Source organism: Neofelis nebulosa, chromosome 8 (genome assembly GCF_028018385.1).
Source record: "Neofelis nebulosa isolate mNeoNeb1 chromosome 8, mNeoNeb1.pri, whole genome shotgun sequence".
NCBI lineage: Eukaryota > Metazoa > Chordata > Mammalia > Carnivora > Felidae > Neofelis > Neofelis nebulosa.
In genome coordinates, this window is record NC_080789.1 from 36,483,662 (window position 1) to 36,506,745 (window position 23,084).

Here is a 23,084-nt window from a genome sequence, read left to right on the forward strand (position 1 = left end):
CTCACCTAAAATTACACAGAAGGCAGCCACCATAATTATGGAAGAAATATGGAATGTTAAATCATATTGGGATTCTCCCATCACAAAGCCTTCTCAGAGTTTGAGCAAAATGACCTCTTTCTATAATGAAAAATAAGACAAAGGACCAAGCAGTAACCCCAGGGACACACTTATCGTTTGCTGCCTGTGTGTGCTCAGCATCTGTGTAACCATATGAGAGACAGATCCCAAGGTAGCAGCTGACTTTTCAATCAAATTTATTTGCATAAAATAATTGAATGAATTTTCTGAAATCACTATAGTGAATACCACACTTCCTATTAGCAATAAAGATGCCATATGCAGTCTGTTGCCAAGAAGCTGAGTCCTTTCCTCATCTAAAGAAAGACATCATATGTGAAAATTCAGGAAAAATGGGAACAAGGGTTCCCGAGCATTAGTGTTAAAAATGAAATCATAAAATAAGGGGGGCCTGGGTGGCTCAGTCAGTGAAGCGTCTCACTCTTGGTTTCAGCTCGGGTCATGATCTTGCAGTTCGCGAGTTCGAGCCCCACATCAGGCTCTGTGCAGACAGTGTGGAGCCTGCTTGGAATTCTCTCTCTCTCCCTCTCTCTCTGACCCTCCCCCGCTCTCTCTCTCTCTCTCTTTCCCACTCTTTGCCTCTCCTCTCTCAAAATGAATAAACATTAAAAAATTTTTTTAAATAAAAAAATAAAATCATGAACTAAAACCACCGTGCCTTCTTGAGAAAGCTAGAGAAAACAATCCTTTTAATACTGATTTTGACATGAATAACCATCCAGCATTAATACAGAAAAGTTAATTCAACTGACAAATCTATACATACTAAGGCACACCCTTTATGGGCACATATACAGGTTAGATACATGTGCTAGGTAGACAGATTGGTGATAACATGCTGGGTAGTAAAAGGCACTGTTCTAATGTACTAAATGTACCCAAAGTACATTTAATGAAGCTAGATTTTTAGCTTTCAGTAATTATACCAAAGAGAAAAAGAAACCACAACTAAAAATATCCCAGTGTCCTTTTTCACCTAATCATGAAATCTCTCCACTGCTGCACAGGCCAACTTGGGGTGGGATCTCCAGAGACATGGGGTGAAAACATTGACCCCCTCCAAATTACTATTTTTCTATTTACTGACCTGTGCCTCATTCTATCTCTAAACTATTTCTAATTTTTTTTTTCTCATTTAGAAATTAGAAGAAGTGAGTGTCTTTGCTAGCTATATATTTTCTAGTTTGGGAAGGTTTGGGATTTGTTGTGTGTGCTCAAGCCATACAGCCAGTATCAAATTTCTCAAATCAAAGACTACAGAAGCATAAAATAATCCTAAAGATTATGTAAGTCTCATTTATTTTATATGCCTAGAAATATTAAACAATTTAACTAAGTTTAATGAGAAAGGAAAATCTGAGTTTATGATTTGTGCTTTGGAGAAAAATATGCAATTTAAAGAAAAAAGTAACCTTTTTTCTTCCCTCCTTTATCTGGAAATAGCAAAGTTAATCGGCAGAGTATCTTAAACTGTAGGGATTTTTTTTCCAAGAAACACATACTGAATACGTAGTTTTCAGTTGTGTCTACTATCAAATAGGTATGGTAACCATTTAAGGAAGTCACAGATCAATCACAGACGATAGCTAGATTATTTTATTAGAAATTCTAGTGCTTGACCTCTTGCACTTTACCCTAAAATAATACTCTGAAAAAAACCTATTTTGATCCAAAACCTTATCAGTGAAAACTATAAAGTTGGTTCAGTTATTCTCATTTTTTATAAGCATTAAAACCATTACTCTCTCTTCCATTCCATGTTTATTTGTAGGAATTTTCTGATTAAGAAAGTAACATGATCAAAAATTATCATGAATTTGATAAATCATTAAAATATAAATCTTTATTCACCATTTCAATCTCTAGAGTCTAGCTAACACTCACATCCAATGGGTTTGTGAGTCTCTTGCAACAACTATGGTATCTGGCCAATTTGTTAAGAATCACTATGTTAATATATTTATTTGCTCTTGTTAGAATAAGTGTGCTTTGTCGGGATGTCTGGCTGGCTCAGTCAATAAGAGCATGCGACTCTTGATCTCTAGGTCATGAGTTCGAGCCCCACACTGGGGGTAGACTTTACTTAAAAAAAAAAAGAAAAAAGAAGAAGAAGAAGAAGGGTGTTTTGTGGAAATTTGAATGTATCACATGGCTGTGAATAAGTTTTTTGTGTGTAAGGAGTAATAATCTAATTTACTAGACTTCTGTTTAATAGAAGCACAAATTTTAATTTCTCCACAGGTCCCTGAAATATCAGTTACAATATTAACATTTTACTTACCCATCATGTTGTACAAGCTCTGTGGGGCAAACTGCCTTGGCATTTTCTGAATTGCTTCCTTGTATACACTAAGGGCATCCTAATTTAGGAAACAAAAAAGAGACAAAGTACAGTGATATGCACTACAAATAAAATAATAACATCCTTCCAAAATCAAAACCTTCCACTGCTATTTCTAAATGTTTCATTAGAGGAAAATGATTGAGCTGTCTTTTGGTAGCATAACTACCTTCATTCCATGAATGAAAATATTCAACCCAGTTAGTAGAGATAGGCCATATAAAAATGTAATTTAATGAGAAGTCAATGTTATCAATGCTCTTTCATCTTAAGGTAGGTTCTCCAGTTCACGTAGATTATTCAGTTAAAAAATAGTAAAATTCACATTTGGAAATTACCCATAATCATCTAAAATCTATAGTTACTTCAAGTCAAGCAACCAGGTAGGATCTAAACAAAATAGTGACTAACAAATCTTCTGGCTACTGAGATCCACTGAGTTTATAAAATGCATTTATTTAAAAAGTTGTATCTTCATCCTTATACTGCAGTCTTAATACATGGTATAAGAGTATGGATTTGAGAGAGCGAAAGGGAAGGAGGAGTGATAGTAAATGTGAGAGAAGAAACCCAGACAGGCATGCTTCATGGAAAATTAAGGGTACACACACCTCCCAGCTTCCTGTACAATGTCCTGTCTCCATTGCTTTTCCTCTCATCCCAATTAAAAATATAAAATTAATTTTCATCTTAGTCCTATTATAAAAAGAAATAAGTGGGTAGGATTAACATCAAATCCCTTCCTTAATACTCAGAGCACAAGCAATGTATTTTTTTTTTTTAACATCAAACAGTGGAGATAACAATAACAATGTGTCTTGGAGCATAAAATCAAAGAGAAGACAGGCAAATAAGCTTAAGAAACTATGTTATTTCTCTTTCTAGAGGAGTCACAATTGCTCCGAGAAATTCACAGTAAAGAAATCTTAAGTGTTGTGTAGCAGACATTCTTTTCCAACTGAATTCCACAATTCTTTTAATAAAAACTCATATTAACTTCTTAAATGATCATAGTGTCCTTGCAATGAGATCTTACGGTAGAAAACATGGAGACTAGATCAAGCACAAGGGGGAAGGAAAAAGGCAGAGGTTTTGGCCTGACCTCGTAATGTCCCTGTTCATGATAGAGTTTTCCCAGGTTGTACAGACAGCTGGTAACTGAGCTCTTATGTGCATGAGGGTCCTTTAGATTTTCATCAGGGATCTCGGAGCACTTTAGGAACGTGCGTCGGGCTTCTTCTGTCTTTCCTTGGTTCATTAGAATAATACCGGTGTTTAAATATGCAGCTGAGGGGAAAAAAAAAGGGAAATACAAACGTGAGAAGATGATGCACTGTGACTACAATAAAGTTATCTTTACTGCCACCCAGTTTCTATGGATTATTTCTGATTTTATAAGAAAACCAAGATAAATACTTAGGGAACAAACATATACGTAAAAATAATGCAATAATGAGTGCAGGTGTCAGTGAAGAAACTATGAATAGTCATTGCCCTCATAGAGCTCAAAATATTTTGAGCTTAAACACTGAGGACTAAAAGTTGTATTCATCTTAATACATTAAAAATGATAAATGGATCTCAAACATGATTCAATTGAGAGAGATCTATTTGTGAGAGAGGCTTATAATCCAACTGGTAAATATTCAGAAATGGAAATAGCATGTTTTTTTTTCTCTCTGAGGCTGTAACTCATCAAGATAATTTTCATGGATAAAGAAGGAAAGAAAGAGGTGTTTTAGAACAACTTGAATGTTACTTACAAGCCAGCGTAGGCCTGCTTCCGATCGCCAATTTGTAATAATGCAATGCTTCCGCAAACCTGCTGTTCTCCTGTAGAAGTAACCCTCTGCAGGAGGAAAATAGAAATTTGGAGGACTGCATTACTATACATAAAACCACAAATTTGTATTTTATATTTCAAAAATAAAAATGGTTAGAGGGGCTATACAAATGCTGACCTGGTAGTACAAAAATAAATTCTAAGTAGAAGGAAATGATTCCTCAGGAGAGAAAATACTGGAGAGGTATCAGCTACATTTATGTTGCATTAGAAAGTATTAAGAAGTATTTTCAAAAAGCCCTTTACTCGCAGTGAACTTTTCCCTTTCCAGCAGTTTTCCTCTCCCATTGGAATGACCCACCACCTGGATTTGTTCTTGGAGCATGCACAATTTTTCATCACTTCAGAAAGGAAACTTGTCTAAGGCAACACACACACACACACACACACACACACACACACACACAAGAACATGAGATGCCTCTCTGACTAGCCATATTACTGGGGAAATATTGGTCCGTGACTGCCTGAGAAACAAAAGGTAATATGGGTCAACAGGAAAAAGAGATAATTTAATCAGATACTATATAGGAACAGAGAAAAAGACTGAAGGTTACCCACATTGTTATTTCCTTATTTTCTGGATTTGGTTAAATAAGTCTGAATTTCAGAACACTGGGAAAATTTCACTTCGCTGTTGTGAGACACGACATGCTTTTGTCTACAGACCCCTAAACCCCATGGGTCTCCTGCGGAAGCTTCTAAGGCAGTGGCCACATGGATTATATGTCATTCCAGACTCCATCCTCATGACCTAAATGAGAATCAATTATAGTCATATCTATAAAAATACAGTGTCAGGGGGTGTCTGGGTGGCTCAGTCGGTTGAGTGTCTGACATCAGCTCAGGTCATGATCTCGTGGTTCATGGGTTCAAGCCCCACGTCGGGCTCTGTGCTGACAGCTCAGAGCCTGGAGCCTGCTTCGGAGTCTGTGTTTCCCTCTCCCTCTGCTCCTTCTCCACTTGGGAACTCTCTCTCTCTCTCTCTCACTCTCTCTTTCTGTCAAAATGAATAAACAGTTTTAAAAAATTAAAATACAATGTCTGGGAATTGGACTAAGTACAAAAAGCTCTCTCAGAAGCTTCTTGGCCTATGCCTTATTCTCTTGTAATCAGCGAGTATCTTACAGGCATTCGGCACCTTTATCGGGCCCGAGTACTGCTGTTATCAACCACAAACTGCAGAGACCTCTTGCAGCTGCTAAGGCCTTTGCAAAATGCGAAGGCTACCGATAAAAACACATCATTTTGTAGAATATTTTTAAAATGTTCAGCTTACTATGTAATGGGAATCATTGAAAAAATATCTGAAGAAGATCATTTCAAACTTAAAGTCTGCTCACTTGTATCATTAGCAAAGATTAACCTTACTATTTCTAATATTTGTTTAAAAGTCATCTGAATAGATCAAACCATTCCAAAGCACATTAACATCACGTACATAGATACATAAATGCACATTTCTTTTATTTCTTTTTTATTTTTTTTATTTTTGAGAGAGACAGAGACAGAATGCAAGTGGGTTAGGGGCAGAGAGAGAGGAAGACACAGAATCCAAAGCAGGCTCCAGGCTCTGAGCTGTCAGCACAGAGCCCGATGCAGGGCTCAAACTCATGAGCTGTGAGATCATGACGTGAGCGGAAGTTGGACGCTCAACCGACTGAGCCACGCAGGTGCCCCCATAAATGCACATTTCTATAAAAAGGTTTGAAAATCAGGAGACTATAGATGCTGGAGAGAATGTGGAGAAACGGGAACCCTCTTGCACTGCTGGTGGGAATGCAAACTGGTGCAGCTACTCTGGAAAACAGTGTGGAGGTTCCTCAAAAAATTAAAAATAGAACTACCCTAGGACCCAGCAATAGCACTGCTAGGAATTTACCCAGGGAATACAGGAGTGCTGATGCACAGGGGCACATGTACCCCAATGTTTATAGCAGCACTTTTAACAACAGCCAAATTATGGAAAGAGCCTAAGTGCCCATCAACTGATGAATGGTTAAAGAAGACGTGGTTTATATATACAATGGAATACTACTTGGCAACAATAAAGAATGAAATCGGGCCATGTGCAGCAATGTGGATGGAAATGGAGGGTATTATGCTAAGTGAAATAACTCAGTCAGAGACAGATACCATATGTTTTCACTCATATGTCGACCTTGAGAAACTTAACAGAAGACTTCATCGGAGAGGGGAAGGGGGGGATAAAAGTTATAAACAGTGAGGGAGGGAGACTCTTAAATACAGAGAACAAACTGAGGGTTGATAGGGGGGTGGGGGAAAGGAGAAAGTGGGTGATGGGCACTGAGGAGGGCACTTGTTGGGATGAGCACTGGGTGTTGTATGGAAGCCAATGTGACAATAAAGTATATTAAAAATAAAAATAAATAAAAAGGTTTGAGCAACTATTAATTTTTTAATGTTTATTTTTGAGACAGAGGGAGAAAGAGTGTGTGAGCAGGGGAGGGACAGAGAGACAGGGAGACAGAATCCGAAGCAGGCTCCAGGCTCTGAGCTGCCAGCACAAAGCCCTACACGGGGCTTGAACCCACCAACCATAAGATCATGACCTGAGCTGAAGTCAACGCTCAACCGACTTGAGCCACCAGGGGTCACTGAGCAACAATTAATTTGATCAGGAAATTGATATGCTTTGCAGTTGAGTATACTTTTCAGTTGCTAGAAAAAAAGTTTCCTGAAGTATCCAAGAGTTTGAGACAATGTTCAAATGCTTTTATTTATTTATTTTTATTTATTTTTTTTTTTTTTGAGAGAGAGAGAGAGTGCAAGTACAAGTCGGGGAGGGGCAGAGGGAGAAGGAGGGAGAGAATCTTAAGCAGGCTCCAAGCTCAATGCTGAGCAGGACGAGGGGCTTGATCTCATAACAGTGAGATCATGACCTGAGTCTAAATCGACAGTCAGACACTTAACCAACTGAGCCACCCAGGCACCCCTGTTCAACGGTCTTTAACCTAAAACTAATATAACATGGTACATCAACTACACTTCAATTAAAATAAATAATAATTTTAACAAAGGGATGAAATACTCTTTGTAAAGACCTGATTCTCTTTAAAATAAATAAATAAATAAATAAATAAATAAATAAATAAATAAATAAATAAAAAGGATAAAACTGTTAAAGAGAAAGAACATTCACATACTTTTCAAAAAGGAATAATTTTCTTTCTAACTATAATTTTATTGACAAAATGCTGGATTTCCAGTTAATTAAGCTCATATACATAATCTCATTTCAGAAACTTATCTACAACCTTAATTACCTTTATCACTTTCCTTTGAGACTCAGATAACAAGGTCCTACACCTCTGACACAAGGCTGATGGCACCAGAGGATAAATGACTTTCAGGTATTCAATTCTATTTTTTCTACCTTCATTAGGAATCAAAATGCTTCCAAGAGCCCCTCTTTATCTAAAATCTTCAATATTTTGGTCCACTACAGTTTCCTTTGCTTTAAAATTACAAAAAAAAAAAAAAAAAAAAAAAAAAGATTATGTGTCTCTTAGCAGAGAGGAAGAAAAACTCCTACAACCTTTATTCATTCCTGCATCCTCCTCTACCTTTTATTGCTCTCCTCCTCCTCCTCCTTTCAGAATGGTCTATAGTGTAAATGTCGAATGACTCAAATCCCATTTAACCCTAAATCCAATTTAGGTTCTAATTATCAACCCCCAATCCCCTCCAAATAGTGTGCTTATATGAATTGCCCACACAACTGTAGTATTTGTGACTGCGAAACTCCTCTTCCTTCCTGAAACTATTTCCCCTGTTTCCTGGAGACCAGGCTCCCCTAGTTCTCTTGACCTGGTACCATCCTACAGAGAATAAAGAAAAGTGTCTCTTGAAGAACATTCCTACATTACTTTGAACGACTGGTACTTTAAAAGACTTTGTCTTTCTTCTCTTTTCTTCATAAATACTGTCTCCACATGACATCATGGTTACGTGTAGCTCACGTATATACTGACTGTTCTCAATTCTGAAGTAGTGATTGGTCTCCTGACATCCAGATTTATTTTTGACAGCTTACTGAACTACATCAATCTAGGTGCTCGCTGGAATTTCAAAATCAACACATCCAAAACTTGAGAACAGCATCTCCTGCTCAACAATCATAAAAAGATGGGGCGCCTGGGTGGCTCAGTTGGTTAAGCGTCGACTTCAGCTCAGGTCATGATCTCACAATTCATGAGTTAGAGCCCCATGTCTGGTTCTGTGTCGATAGCTCAGAGCCTGGAGCCTGCTTTGGATTCTGTGTCTCCCTCTCTCTCTCTGCCCCTTTCCCATTCACACTCTGTCTCTCTGTCTCTGTCTCTGTCTCTCTCTCTCAAAAATAAATACACGTTAAGAAAAAGAATAACTAAAAAGATAAACACATGAAATAAATAAAAGAAGAAAAATATCTCCTTGGCAATCAGCACTGGTATTCACTACATTTACAAAATCAGAAACCGGGTTATCATTCTTGACTTTTTACTCATACTCACAATTCCAGGTTTTATAAAGTCTCCAAAACCCACAAACTTTTATTTTCTAACTCTTTACTCTGTCTCTCAAGGTTTATCTTCATGGCTCTGTTAAAGCCCTCTGTATCTTCACTGTCACCTAAATAACTACAACAGCCCATTAATTAGTCTCCACATAATTACATTTCTGAAGGGCGAATATGCTGTTAGGCCAGACAGAATTAACATGAGGGGACGAGGCACAATGTGCCTAAAGGCCATAAACCTTGCAATCTGATGAATTCAGCCTCCCCAACACTGATGTATTAAATTCCAATCATTTCCCAATTCAAAAAACGTACAGAGGAGAAAATGACACATATCATGATCACTACACCTAGACAACCCTGTCCAGCCTGCTCTATTCTTTGGAGGAACATAGTCCCATGGGGTGCCACAGCAGGCAAATGTCCAGGAATACGTATAATGAATCTGTGAAGTATCATTCCCTACTTTATCTGAATAAAGGTAGCAGAGGAGTGAGTCCAATGGCGTGAGATGGCTATTGTGACTGATTTCTCGTGGCTAAAGATTTTAACTAAGAATCAACTATGCCATAGTGTACATGCTGTAAATGTGAACAAGACAGAGATCCACTTGCCTGTGGATGAACAATCAACTGAGGGAGATAAATAAAATAAATGGTGTGGGAAACTACTCTGCTAGTGCATGGAGGACCAACACTGGTCCAGCTCAAGAGTGGACAGGTGAAGGTTCAGAGTCAAAGGGACACTGGCAGAGGTGTGTAATAGGCAGCACTTAGCCAACAGTAAAAACATGTTATGAGCTCCATGTTGCACAGGAAGAAAAGAGGTTCAGAAAATTTACCAACTAACTCTATGTTTTATGATTAAGAAGAGGGAAAGCCAGGATCTGGAACACAGTTTCTCTGATAATAAATCCCACGTTCTTTCTAGAAGAAAAGAAAAGGAAAGTGAAAAATATTTCAATTCGAATACTAGCTTATGTCGCCTTTTGCCCGAGCACCCTCCAGATTTGGTAAAACACTAACTTGCATCAATGCTCTGAAAAGGAATCTGACAGTTTGGGCAGGTCAGGATGAATTTGGGTTAGTTGTAGCACTGTAACAACCAAGCTTCTGTTACTGCTGTTTTCCACAATTACCAAACCTGTTTTTTATTTACTGAAGAGATGACAGAGGAATAGAAATGCTTCACATAGTAATAATTATGGTAATAATAATAACTAAACTTATTTGACACTTACAGTGTGTCAAGCACTTGACAAAATTCACATTTACTTTCAACAATAATCTTACGAGGTAAGCTATTATTACTAGCCCCATTTTACAGAACATGAACTTCAGACAAGAAAAAGTTAAGCAACACACACCAAAGGTCACACAACTACTAAGAAGGATGCTATAGGTGAAGCCCAGCAATCTGATAATAAAGAAGGATCTGTATTGTCATAAAACATTTATACCAAAGGCTTTTCCAGAATTGTTTAAAATTGATGATGTGGTTTGTTTACACACTGATGTCAACAAAATATTCTGGATGCCCTGTATATTAAAAATAAAAACACATTTTAATATACCACCAAGCCAGAATCTAATGAGAAATAAATTTATTCATATTACATGAAGGTGCTTTACAATCAAGGAAATAGTTCATGCTATACATTAATGTAAAGTTAAAGTCTTTTGAGAAAGAAATTGAAAAAAAAAGTTACTGATCTCTGAATGATAAGTGGTTGGGTCACTTTTACATATGTATGGGTGTAGGTGGATATGTTATTTTCTTTTTTTAATTTTAAAAAAATTTATTGTTTATTTATTTTTGAGAGACAGAGCTAGAGTAGGGGAGGGGCAGAGAGAGAGGGAGACACAGAATCTGAAGCAGGCTCCAGACTCTGAGTTATCAGCACAGAGCCCAACGCAGGGCTCAAACCCATGATCCGTGAGATCATGTCTTGGGCTGAAGTTGAGGCTTAACCGACGGAGCCCACCCCCCCCCCCCAGGAACCGCTATAGTATTTTCTAATAGAAGAAAATATTTTACTTCTCATATTTCTCCCCCAGTGATTTATCTTTCAGAAAAACAATGAAATTAAGCACTGAGGGAAGAAGAATACAAACTGGGGAAACAGAGAAAATAAATATTGTTTTAGTCAAAGAAAGAAAACACATCTGGATCTATAAAGTAATGTTCACTCTAACAATTAAATTTTAGAAAAACACTTTATTTAACAAAAACAAACAAACAAAAACCCACAAAACAACAAAATGACCTCCCTTAAATCTTATTGGCTATTCTTTAAAACAATTTTTTTAATGTTTGTTTATTTTTGAGAGAGACAGAGAGAGAGAGAGAGAGAGAGAGAGAGAGAGAGAGAGACAGTGTGAGTGGGGACGGGGGGTGCAGAGAGAGACACACACACACGCAGAATCCAAAGCAGGCTCCAGGCTCTGAGCTGTCAGCACAAAGCCCAACGCGGGGCTCAAACCCATGGACTGTGAAATCATGACCTGAGCTAAAGTCGGACGCTTAACCAACTGAGCCACCCAGGCGCCCCTCGGCTATTTTTAATCTTGTTTTGACCATATGGTTTAAGAATTACCACTGAGCATGTAAAATATTCTTTCCCCTGTGAAAGTTTTGTCTAGCTTTATGTCAATCTCCCTAACAACCCTGTCTTTGTCTAAAATCCCATTTTTAAAGAATCACAATAATCTAGACACTTGATAAATGAAAACCAATCAGACCCATGATAACAGTGGATTGGACAGAGTTAAATGCAAACATTAAATGTAAATAGGCATACAAATCCCTAGCTGACTCCAAACATTGACAGAGACAGAAGGGGAACATTTATTTAGCACAGTGTTTCTCAACCAGGGATGACTTTTGTCATATCCCCCCATCTGGCCTGTCCCCCAGGGAACACCGGGCAATAGACATTTATACCGTCATGTCTGGGTTGATTCTACTGGCATCTAGTGGGTAGAGGCCAGGGATGCCACTAAATATGTAAACATGTTAACACAAGACAGCCCCCCAAATCAAAGAATTATCTGGCCCCAAATACAAATAATGCTGAAGTTAAGATATCACATTTTGCATTTCATATGTACTAACTGCAACACATTTCTTCAGAATATTTTCTGAAGAAGACTTTATTAGGCCTCCATGTCCCCTCATTCACATACATGAACTATGCAAAGAATATGGAAAATAAGAAATCAAACTATGGGGATTACATTATTTTTCAATAAAAATCTATCATTTCTACTTTTTTCATTAAAAAAAGGAATTGGAAATGGGATTTTCTAAAAATTAAAAAGAAAAAGCATGCCTGTCCTACCTCTAGCAGTACATCTAAGCAAATAGTCAGTGGCTCTTTGTAATAAGATTGCCCTCTATACATAACTATAGAAACATACAGATCTTCAAGCAAAGCTTTCTTTTGCCTCAGGTTCTAACAGAGGTCTTTCAAAATAGTTGAAATAGTTGGTATTTTTTTTAAGTTTATTTATTTTTGAGAGAGAGAGAGAGAGAGAAAGTGTGAGTGAGAGAGGGGCAGAGAGGAAGGGAGTACACAGAATCAAAGCAGACTCCAGACTCCAGCCTCCAGCCTCTGAGCTGTCAGCACAAAGCCCAACGTGGGGCTTGAACCCAGGAACAGCGAGATCATGACCCGAGCCTAAATCGGATACTTAACAGACTGAGCCACCCAGGTGCCCCCAAAGTTGGTATTAATAAAGCCCATCAGCAGAAAAACATATACTTTTGAAGAATATATGGGACAGCGAGTAAGCTGATGTTTACACACAAGAATGTGGGTGAAACAGGATGCAGTTTACACAGAGTCATGCACTAAGACAACTTAAAATTAAGATTATATTATGAGGAATATTTCACAGTCAATAGTTTGGCTATTCCCTGGGTAAACAGACTTAGCAATCAGAATAAATCGGATAACTTACTGTTCACAGGCAATGGCTCACAAAATAACTGTAATCCCTACAGCCCAAGTACAGTAGTCCTCCCTTATCCGCGAGTCTGCTTTCCATAGTATCAGTCATCCATGGTCATGTATGGTTGAAAGACAATCTTCCTTCTGATGAATCATCAGATGGTCCATAGCAGCCTAACACTACCTCACAATGCCTATATCTTTCGCCTCATTTCATCAGGTAGCTATTTCCTCATCTCACGTCATCACAAGGAGAGTGAGGAGGGTACCGTAAGATATTTCGAGAGAAAAAGAGAGACCACATTCACCTAACGTTTGTTACAGTATCTTGTTATAATTATTGTATTGTATTATTGTTGTTGTTAATTTCTTACTGTGCCTAACTTATAAATTAAACTTTACATAGGGATGTATATATCAGAAAAAATACAGAAATAAGAAATAGGGTCTGGTGCTACCCATAGCTTCAGGCATCCCACTGGGGGTCTCGGAACATATCCCTCACAGATAAGTCCCCCATTGGGGCTATTACAATAATAAAATATGTTCATTTTAAATTGAGATATTTATCTGAATTTCATTGCATTCGAGCGTCTTTTAACACATGGCACTTTGAAACTAGGATGCTTTTCTTTAGATAAAATATTATAAAGTTTAGATGTTCAATTTTATTCTGAGGTATTCATACATTGGAAATTTCCCAAATGAAATTAATTAGCACTGGTTTGGAGACATATTTAAACTTTGCATACATCCAAATTTCCTAATAAAATTGACTAATTTAACTAATGACTGTAATAATGACATTTCATATAATTTAACTGTGAAATGGCATTACAGTTGAACTTGTTCTGTTTTTTTTTTTTCAAGATTTATGCTTAGTTTTAGGCTATGTTTATAATAGGACACTTGGAAAAATAAATCTTTCTAATATCAAACAGAAGTGACAATAGCATGTCACACTCATACACACAAATGCTTCTGAATCTTGCTTGATAAAATAGGTACCAGGCAAAAATTTCAAGTGACTATACCAGCAATAAATGGAATCTATTATTATAAGAGCTACTGACAACTTGCTCAGATGTAATGACAAAAGTGGGGCAGGCAAGCTTTCTCTTTTTTAATGTTTAGGAAATTCCATTGCACTTTTGTCTTTAAGAAAATAATCAAGAGAAATGATAGACTGCAAAAACAAACCTGGTAAATAAAATGAGTAATTACTACTTGAATCAATGGCAGTAATTCCAAGGGTTAGACTGACACAGAGCTTGGAAATTAGGTATCTAATAGGTACGAACCACTGAACATATAAAAAGAACCGTGACCAACCAGAAAGCCAGGCTTGGTCATGTGAGTAGGTGCTGTTCAATCTGATGAAAGCACAGCAGTCTGTGTACCTCTTAGGAAAGGTCCCTGGAAAAAGAGAAACCATGTTCTTCCTTATCTTTCCTCTGTCCTGCTGACTGTAAGGTACAAGTCCTCTTCTGAAAACTGTTAGAAAAAACTTAAAGGAGCCCAGGAAACAGCACTTCATGAAACTCTTCTATGACCTCTTGGGGCTACACATCTCTGGACTTCTTTTTGTAAGATAGCAAATACAATTTTAACTCATTGAAGCTCATGTTATTTTGGGTTTCTTACTATTTGCAAACCAACCTCTTCCCAACTGATAAAATGCCACATGCATCATTTTGTTTTCTATTTGTTTTGTTTTACTTGTTTTTAAACCATGTAAAACCATAAAATACGTAATATCAAGTATGGCTCCGGTAGAGTATTTTAAGGAAAACTTCTAATTATATTTGAATGAATACAAAAAATGAGTTGTCTGGTTTTTAGTGATAACCAGACTAGGCAATTGCCAAGTATAAAAATAGCAATTTATATTTAATTAAAGTTATATAACTTAAGAGCGTAATGGGTGCATGAAATTGGAACTCTTAAATTAAGCTCCTAGACATCAGAGTGGTCAGAGTTATCACTCTTCACTCAAAAAGAGTAATGACATTAGTAACATTTTTTTTAATAAAAGCATTTTAATTAATCTTCTCAATCCCCAAATAACTAGAAAGAAGGAAACTCACAGGAATTATCAAGTGAAATGAAATAGGTAGGATTTTCATCTCATAAAAAAAAAAAAAAAGATTCAGTGAGATATAACTGATTGAATTTGAACTCCAAAGGAGATACCATAAAGTTATATTTTCTGGCCTCACACTGCACGTCAATAGCTTTCAGGTCGCTGTAGGATAATAAACCTTGTATCTGAGGACCAAACATATTAATTCTCTCTACTCTTATCTTTTTTTCTCAAATCATATACTCAACTCTTTCTTTCTCCCATTCTATTTTAATTAAACTATTTCAATTTAAGAAGTAAAAATGGCATTTTTACAAAGATGACTTTGGGTATAAAAGCACTAATAAGGAAGTGGATATAAATTGTTCACATTTTTACCTAAAACACATAAACTCAACTTGTGAAAACAATATATAATATGTATGCTACAAAAAGCATCACTTAATTGGATATTTATTTTAAACTATTGCTAAGTTATTATACATGATTATTATATACCATTATGTACTATGGGCAAAACAGAAAAGAGGTCCCTTCTTGAAAAGGTTAAATTCCACTGGAAAGGGTAATGTGCAAGTTGTTTCCTGACTCTGTACTTAAAATGCATGAAAAAGAATGGAAACAGAGATGGAGAAAAAGACACCAGCCATGTGACATGAATTAGACAGATGCGCACACCTGATTCTATTACATAGCTCCCCAAGCTAAATCCTATTTCATCGGATGTCACTTCCAAGTGTCACATAACTGCCAACTAGATTTCAGAAAATACAGTTAAGCTTCCTCTCTGGCATCTTTCTTTTGACACAGACCTGTTTATTTGTTCTAAATTGAATTTTGTTTAACTTTGACAAATAAAGTACCATACTGACATCTTATTTCATAAAGAAGATTTTTTTTTCCATTCTAACCTGTCAAATGTGGAACAGTCGGCATCCAATCAAATTAATTTTGTTGCTGTTATGTATCAAATGCATTACCAAAAACCTTATCAATAAATATTAGCGAAGAAATGAAGAAGTTGTAGCTTTTTTTCCTTTTTTCCTTTTAAAATTAGTTTTTGCTTAGGGTCTAAAGAAGGAGAAACATATGTTCACTATGTCTTAAAAATATGTGAGGTCTCAATTAAATGGAGCATTCATTAAAAAGGTACTTCTCCTGAGCAAGAACTGAGACGATGGCATCTTAACAAGTTTTTATGTCCTATGAAAGCCCATTTGTATCTGTGACAGGTCCTGAAAAAGATACCCCATGATTATTACCTTTCATAATTCTTTCAATGAGCCCATAGAGACATAGTCCCCATTTTACAAAGAGGAGCCCCCAAATCAGAATGGGTACTCAACTTAAAAAAAAAATCCATGTAGCTAATTTATTGTTGGATCTGGGATTCACATAACTATTAATATATGCCTACTTTGCTTTATAACTGTCTTCTGAATATATAATTAAGGCTATATTTTCCTCTACATGTCATAAAATAATAATAGGTATGAATATACATCCTTAGTTAAAAAACAGTGTTTAATAGGAATCAAGAAAGAGAATTCATACTGGATGGTTTTATGATAATGTTTTACATATTATTTCTTTTCATCCTTAAAATTAGTAATATAAGATATTACTCTTTTCACTTTAGACCTGTGAAAACATCAGGGAGAGAAGTTAAATAACTTACCCAAGATAACACAACTAGAAAGGTTCAGAATAAGACTCAAATTCAGAGCTGCTCGGCTTCAAATCCCATTACCCCACATTGGTCCATTGGGAAAAAGTGCCTGTTCTCAGTATAAGCATTAATAATTACCATCTGCTGGCTCATATGTCCCGTGCTTCTTCACTGTCTGTATCAACATATTTCTTTCCCCTCTTTCTGTGTTTATATATGTCCATACCAATGGAAAAATATTTTTAATTTGCTTCAAATGTGGATAAACTAAAGCCTCCTATGCCTATCAGCCTTACCAAGAACAAATATGCTTGTATGATAGCTAATTTCATGTGTCAGCTTCATTGGATCATAGGGTGCCCAGATATCTGGTTAAATGCTATTTCTGAGTACATCTGTGAGAATGTTTCCAGAAGAGATCAACATTTTATTCACAGACTGTATAAAAAACAGATTACCTTTCCCAGTGTGGGCGGGCATCATCTGATCTGTTAAGTCCTGAACAGAACAAAAAAAAAATGGGAAGATCTGCTGTCTCTCTGCCTGAACTGGGGCATTGACCTTCTGCCTTCAGACCTCCTGGTTCTCAAGCCTTCAAATTCAGACTGGTATTTACAAAGGCTCTCAAGGCTCTGAACTACACCACTGTCTCCTTGGATCTCCAGCTTGCAAAGAGCCAGTCCTGGGACTTCTAACCTTCATGATTGCATGATCCAGCGCCTTATAATAAACTTGTTTATTATATACATATACTATTGGTTTTGTTTCTCTGGAGATCCCTGCCTAATACAACTTATAAAGAGGTTTCCTTGAGTTATTCTTATGCTGAGGATCCACTCCTCTTCGTAGACATGTTCATCAGTAAATACAGGTATACCCCCACAGAGGCATAGCCATGAACAGTTAGAAGCAAAATCAATTAACAGCTAACAAATTCTTTAGCTTTAATTATTATATAATTGTATCAAGTTCCCAGGCATTTTATTTATTCCTTGCTGCAGTACAAGGGGATGCCATAACCCATTTTTGCTGATGAGGAATAAGGATCATGCAAGTTGACTAAGGCAACCATGGGACCAATAAATGGGAAATTTGAATCTAAGTCTGCTTAATGCCAAAGTTCATGCTAGTAACTATTTCATGAACCTGACTGCATGGTGCAAAGGTGGCACAGAGTTAAATTTTTTTAAATGGAAACTTTTCCCTTTTCCCACTCCATTCCTACTATTCTATATATTCTATCTATATATTCTGGGATCACAGTCAAATATCTTTCAAAGATTCTCATCCTCCCAGAGATTTTGTGATTTAAAACAAACAAAATTAAGAACTAAAAAGCACCTAACACTCATTAAAGCACTAACTAGCAATGATTTAACTTTAAACCTATGTACAGGTTTGCTATTTATTCTTTACTATTTACAGGAGCTATACAACATGGATGATTATTATGTAATTTCTTTAAAAAGAAAAATTTATCAGTTGGATGGTATGCAATTACTGTTGGGGGAACCTGTAAGCTGGGTTATGGGCATGGGCCGTACTCCGTAAAAGTCAAAGTATGTAGACTGTTGATCCGTTCATTCATGCATTCATTGAAAATGTATCCCATAGGGCCATTATAGAGATTTAATGACTGGTAGAAAAGAGATAATTTAAAAAGCAGTAACAAAATTGTCTGTAGGGTACTATGATATTGTGTGATATGCTATGGAAGTCCACAGCAAGAAAACTTAATTGAAACTAGTTTGTTCAGGCAGTGGAGGAAAGAAAAATGAACAATTGTGAATTCCACAGGCATCACCACACTCAAAAAAATATCAGCAAATACAAAAAAAAAAAAAAAGAAAGCAAGAAAGCAAGCAAGCTTCAGTGCCTGATTCCTTCTATAGATATGGTTATAATTTGGGTTAGAGATGTTCCCATGGGCACACAGTGATTTAGCACAATGTACTCACTTTAAACATAAATGTTCAACAAAGTGGGTGTTTTCTTTGTCCCTTAACAGCAGTGCTCTAACAAAAGTCTGCTGTTGAAGCAATAAATTATGAAAGGGGAAAAGGTATCATGTATCTCACAGACCAGCAGGAATAGGTGTTAGGTCATACAAGCAATTTCTAACTTAAGAACAAGCAAGATGAGTTCCAAAAATAAAAGTCTGAGTTTATCTTTTTTTTTTTTTTTTTTTGCTCGGAATAGATTTTGCAACATAAAAACAACTCACAAGCTTATAAAAAGTTTGAAAGAAAGCACCAGGTATAACAATGTTCCTAAAACTGCCTTTGCAGGTTTACTTTTGGTGCCAAAAGGGATATCCTTTCCCCCCAATCAGGGGTCAAAGAGAAGAAAGATCTCTTCATGGCAGTACCCATCATTTCAGACCCCAGTGTGGGAGCAGGAGGCACGCTGGTGTCTAAGGCTGGACACGGAAAAAGAACTGGCAGGGAGCCAGAAAACAATGGAATGATGGAAGATTGGAACTAAAGTGCTAAATGAAGAGAAAATTGGTGAATACTTTCAGCAGCACTTGCTTCTCCTTTCTTGTCTTTTCTATTCACTCTACTCTTCTACCCTCATGCTTTATAAAGATAATGGCGTTGGCCCAGAGAGATTTCTCATCTCTGAATGCTTCCCATTACATTTTTTTAAGACCAGTACCTAGAAATTGGCCAAACTGCATTTGTTTTTCCTTGCTATCAGTGCTTACTGCTTTTGATTACAGTTGCATTATCTTTTCTAAACCCAAATTTTTGGAGACTGGAGTATACATTTTGCACCCCAGATTTGTACCCACCCCTGAATCTGGTCTTTGAAGATTTAGAGAAGTTTTTTAAAGATTTTTACTTCAAACAGGCAAATTTACAGAAAACACACACACACGCACACGCACACACAGACACACACACTCATTAAAACATTAAAAGGATATTCATAAAATATAAATGGTATTAAAAGTTAGTCTACCTTCAGAATTCAAGACAATTCAGATTATTCTCCTAACCTGTAATTTCTATTCTCTAAGAAAGTACCTGCCTGTTATTTTCTGAGTAAGATGTGATTATACTGACCAGGCTGGAATTGGTTTTCCTTTTCTAGATGACTGAGGAGCATTTTCTCACACTGTTCTCATAGTCAGAACAGTAAGATGAGATCACTCCTTCCTCTTGCCTTTCAGCCACCCCCAATCTAGTCATCTCCAACATTAAGAGTCCTTAGGGACAAAGTCAATTTGGGGGCAGTATAATTAAAAGCAATAGAAGAGTAAAGCAAAAAGGGCATCCTTAGGTGTTTTTTGATTCTGCAGAGGTTAGCAGGGACAGAGGAAGAAAGAAAAAGTGGGAAGGAAAGTTTTTTAAATAATCCATGATGCACCTATTCAAAAGAAAACCATAGACCCAAATGTTGTTGTTTAGACCAGATTCCCAAACTGGAGCTTGATACCTAATTTAATTGCAGTTTCAGCCTTCCCCAGAAATGCAGTCAATCAGAAATTTTTTAATCAGCACCAATGAGTCAGCCACACAGGCCTTCTCCATCCCCCAAAGAAAGATGAGGTAATCTATATGATAAGATCCCTTTCTTTTTTCCCCCGAAGGAAAACCACCTGGCCTAAAACAATCTTTTTCTTTTGCTAATAACCTTCTTGCCCCATCCTCCTTCTATGAAGCCTCCCTTTCATGTAGCTCCACAGAACACTCCTCTATTGGCTAGATGAGATGCTGTCCCTAATTTATCAATCTTTTAATAAAGCCAATAAGATTTTTCTTTAATTTACTTAGTTGAGAGACGCCTGGGTGGCTCAGTCGGTTGGGCGTCCGACTTCAGCTCAGATCATGATCTCACAGCTCGTGAGTTCGAGCCCATGTCAGGCTCTGTGCTGACAGCTCAGAGCCTGGAGCCTGCTTCGGATTCTCTCTCTCTCTCTCTCTCTCTCTCTCTCTCTCTATCTCTATCTCTATCTCTTTCTCTCTGCCTCTCTCCTACTCGCTCTGTCTCTCTCTCAAAAGTAAATAAGAACATTAAAAAATTTTTTCAATAAAAAAATAAATTTTCTCAGTTGAGTTTTTTGTTATTTAATGCACCCTGCACATATGAAGTCTAAGGAAAATGTGCATAAATCATGGGCACATTGTATAAACGTACATTCAGCAAATATTTATTGTGCTTGTACTGTGAGCTAAGCACTATGCTAGGCACTTAGGATGTGTACAAAAATAATGCCTTCGTGGCTTTACATGTTAGCAATACACAAAATAAATTCTAAATTTTATTTATTTTCATCTCACTCTATGTAATTAAACAGGAAATTATATAGTTCACTACAAGGTCATAAATCTAATGTTAAAATAAAAAGGAATGAAGGAAAGGGGAACTAGTGTGAGTGGTAGACAGACTACAGTTTACATAGGCTCAGCGAGGAGGCCTCCTGCAAGTCTTTGAAACAAATAATTGAAAGAAGTGAGTGACAGGAGATAAAATTTGGCCATACAAATAATATTATTTATATGAATAACATAAGAGAAAAATAAACAGCAGATGACAAGATACTAATTTTTAAAATTCATTAACATCTTAATATCCAGATGGCCTCAAACTTCAATTATACTTCAAGCAACTTCTGTATCATATGAGCAAAACCACAGTTAGGTGTTGTGTAAGAGAAAAAATAAATTAAATAGAAGATCATATTACTATGTTTCCTAGTGTGTCTAGGAAATAATTCCGAAGTCATAGTAATTGGAAATCTGCAGAGGACTGACTGGAACTACACACATAACAAATTTACATCTGTTCATTTTTCTTCAGGAACAGGGGGAAAAAGATACTTTTTTTTTTTTTCATAATGCAAAACCTCACTCTGAGAAAACAAATTAATTTACCTGAAATTCTGCTGCATATCAGCCTCCACTTTTCACATGAGCATAATTTTAGGACAAACAAGACACGCAAAAAAAAAAAAAATCTTCTGGCCATTTAAACAACTTTCAATCAGTTTTAAAGTTAAACCAAACAAAAGGCATTCAAACAGGATGTGATTATGAACTTCTTTATAAACCTATTTTATGGACTAATACATGTCCTCAAATTTACCTACAGAACCCTGGATGAAAATGATTATAAAATTAAAGGCCATTTTAATGAGATTTCAGAAAAATGCCTTTCATCATTTTTCCAACATGGAAAATAGTTTAACTCTCTCTACACAATTACTCTTGAATATAGATTTCTACATGGAAAAGCATGACCCACACAATGCCATTTTAAAATTACACTTGTAATAGAAAACCTGTAATACAAAGGGGCATAGGAATGATTCAATCTCCTTCTTTTTCTTGCCAGACTCCAATTTCTTAAAGGATTCTGATTTCCCCCAATTTTACTTTGGATTACGGTGGGGAGGGCAAGGCTTAACAGTTTGTTCCCACAGGGAATCCTAGACACCAATACTACAATGTGTAGTTTCCATTGCTATAAAAGAAATGAGTGTGAAATAGTAAGTGGTTTGAATAAATCTATTCAAAAGCATGCGTTGAGTACCAAGGAGGTGTTGGGACTTCACTCTGCACTAGAAACAACGACATAAATGATTTACACCCCCAGCAACCAAGGGGCTTCTCTCATGAAGTATGGTTCTTTGGCCATTGTGTCCCTGCAATTCATAGGATAAAATTATTCTCTGGGATATCCTGTAGCTTCACGATGACAAAATGCACTACTACATTAAGAGAAGTGAATAATATATCCAAGTTTCTAGACCCATGATAGATGTCACTATATTTTCCCCCCTGTGGGGACATAAAAACCCCATACAAATACTTAACTTCTTAATAGTACATGCTCTTTGGCCCTTTTCTACCTTCTTGCTGTACTGTTCATCAGCATCAATGACATCAAACAACCCCAGTCTTCCTTCCTTCATCTTCAACACAGTTTATGGTTCCTCTTTCTCTACCAAGCTCTTCAAATACTGGTATTCCCCAAGATTTCATCCACAGTCTTTCTTTTCGTTTATCATTATACATATCACACACACACAAGTTAAAGTTTCAACTTACATACTTACATAATTACAACTCTAAAACCTACGGGCTCTAACTCAGAATTCTCTCATGAGATGTAAAATCACATTCTAGCTCCTAGGGGATGCCTGATAGTCATCTGAAACTTACTTAGTCACAGCTGAATGATTTTCACCCCAAACATCTTAATAATTTCTCTTCCTAGTATGACTCTTCTTTTCTTGTCTTGTCTTTATGATTTTTTTTCTTTTTTGTCCAGGCTGAGTGAGGTCTCTCTCTGTCTTCTCATAATAATATCAGCTTATCTCTCAGAAAAGATGCTACTTTATTACTTATTTTTAAATCCAAACTATAAGCTCCTTGACAGCAGAAACTACACACTCTGTCAGCTTATCCTCACCATTTAATACAACGTCTGTCACTCTGAGGTCACTCAATATTTATCAAATCAATTAATGAATCCTTATTTCCAATACATGAATTTGCAAATGTGCTCATGTATAAATGTGCAGGTAAATGTCAATGACACTTATTATGGCGCTTTCCAGGAAGGAGGAACTTCAGCTAGAGTTTCAT

At 36.6% G+C, this 23,084-nt stretch overlaps 1 protein-coding gene across 1 annotated transcript in view; it reads right to left on the reverse strand.

Annotated features, from left to right (window-relative positions):
* The window catches only part of TMTC2 (transmembrane O-mannosyltransferase targeting cadherins 2), a 402,871-nt gene that overhangs the window by 144,773 nt on the left and 235,014 nt on the right, over positions 1–23,084 (reverse strand). The window contains exons 5-7 of the mRNA XM_058741891.1: positions 4,186–4,271; positions 3,525–3,709; positions 2,363–2,441 (exon numbers count right to left, since the gene is read on the reverse strand). Coding sequence (XP_058597874.1) covers positions 2,363–2,441; positions 3,525–3,709; positions 4,186–4,271 — 350 coding nt within the window. The remainder of the gene's footprint in view (positions 1–2,362; positions 2,442–3,524; positions 3,710–4,185; positions 4,272–23,084) is intronic.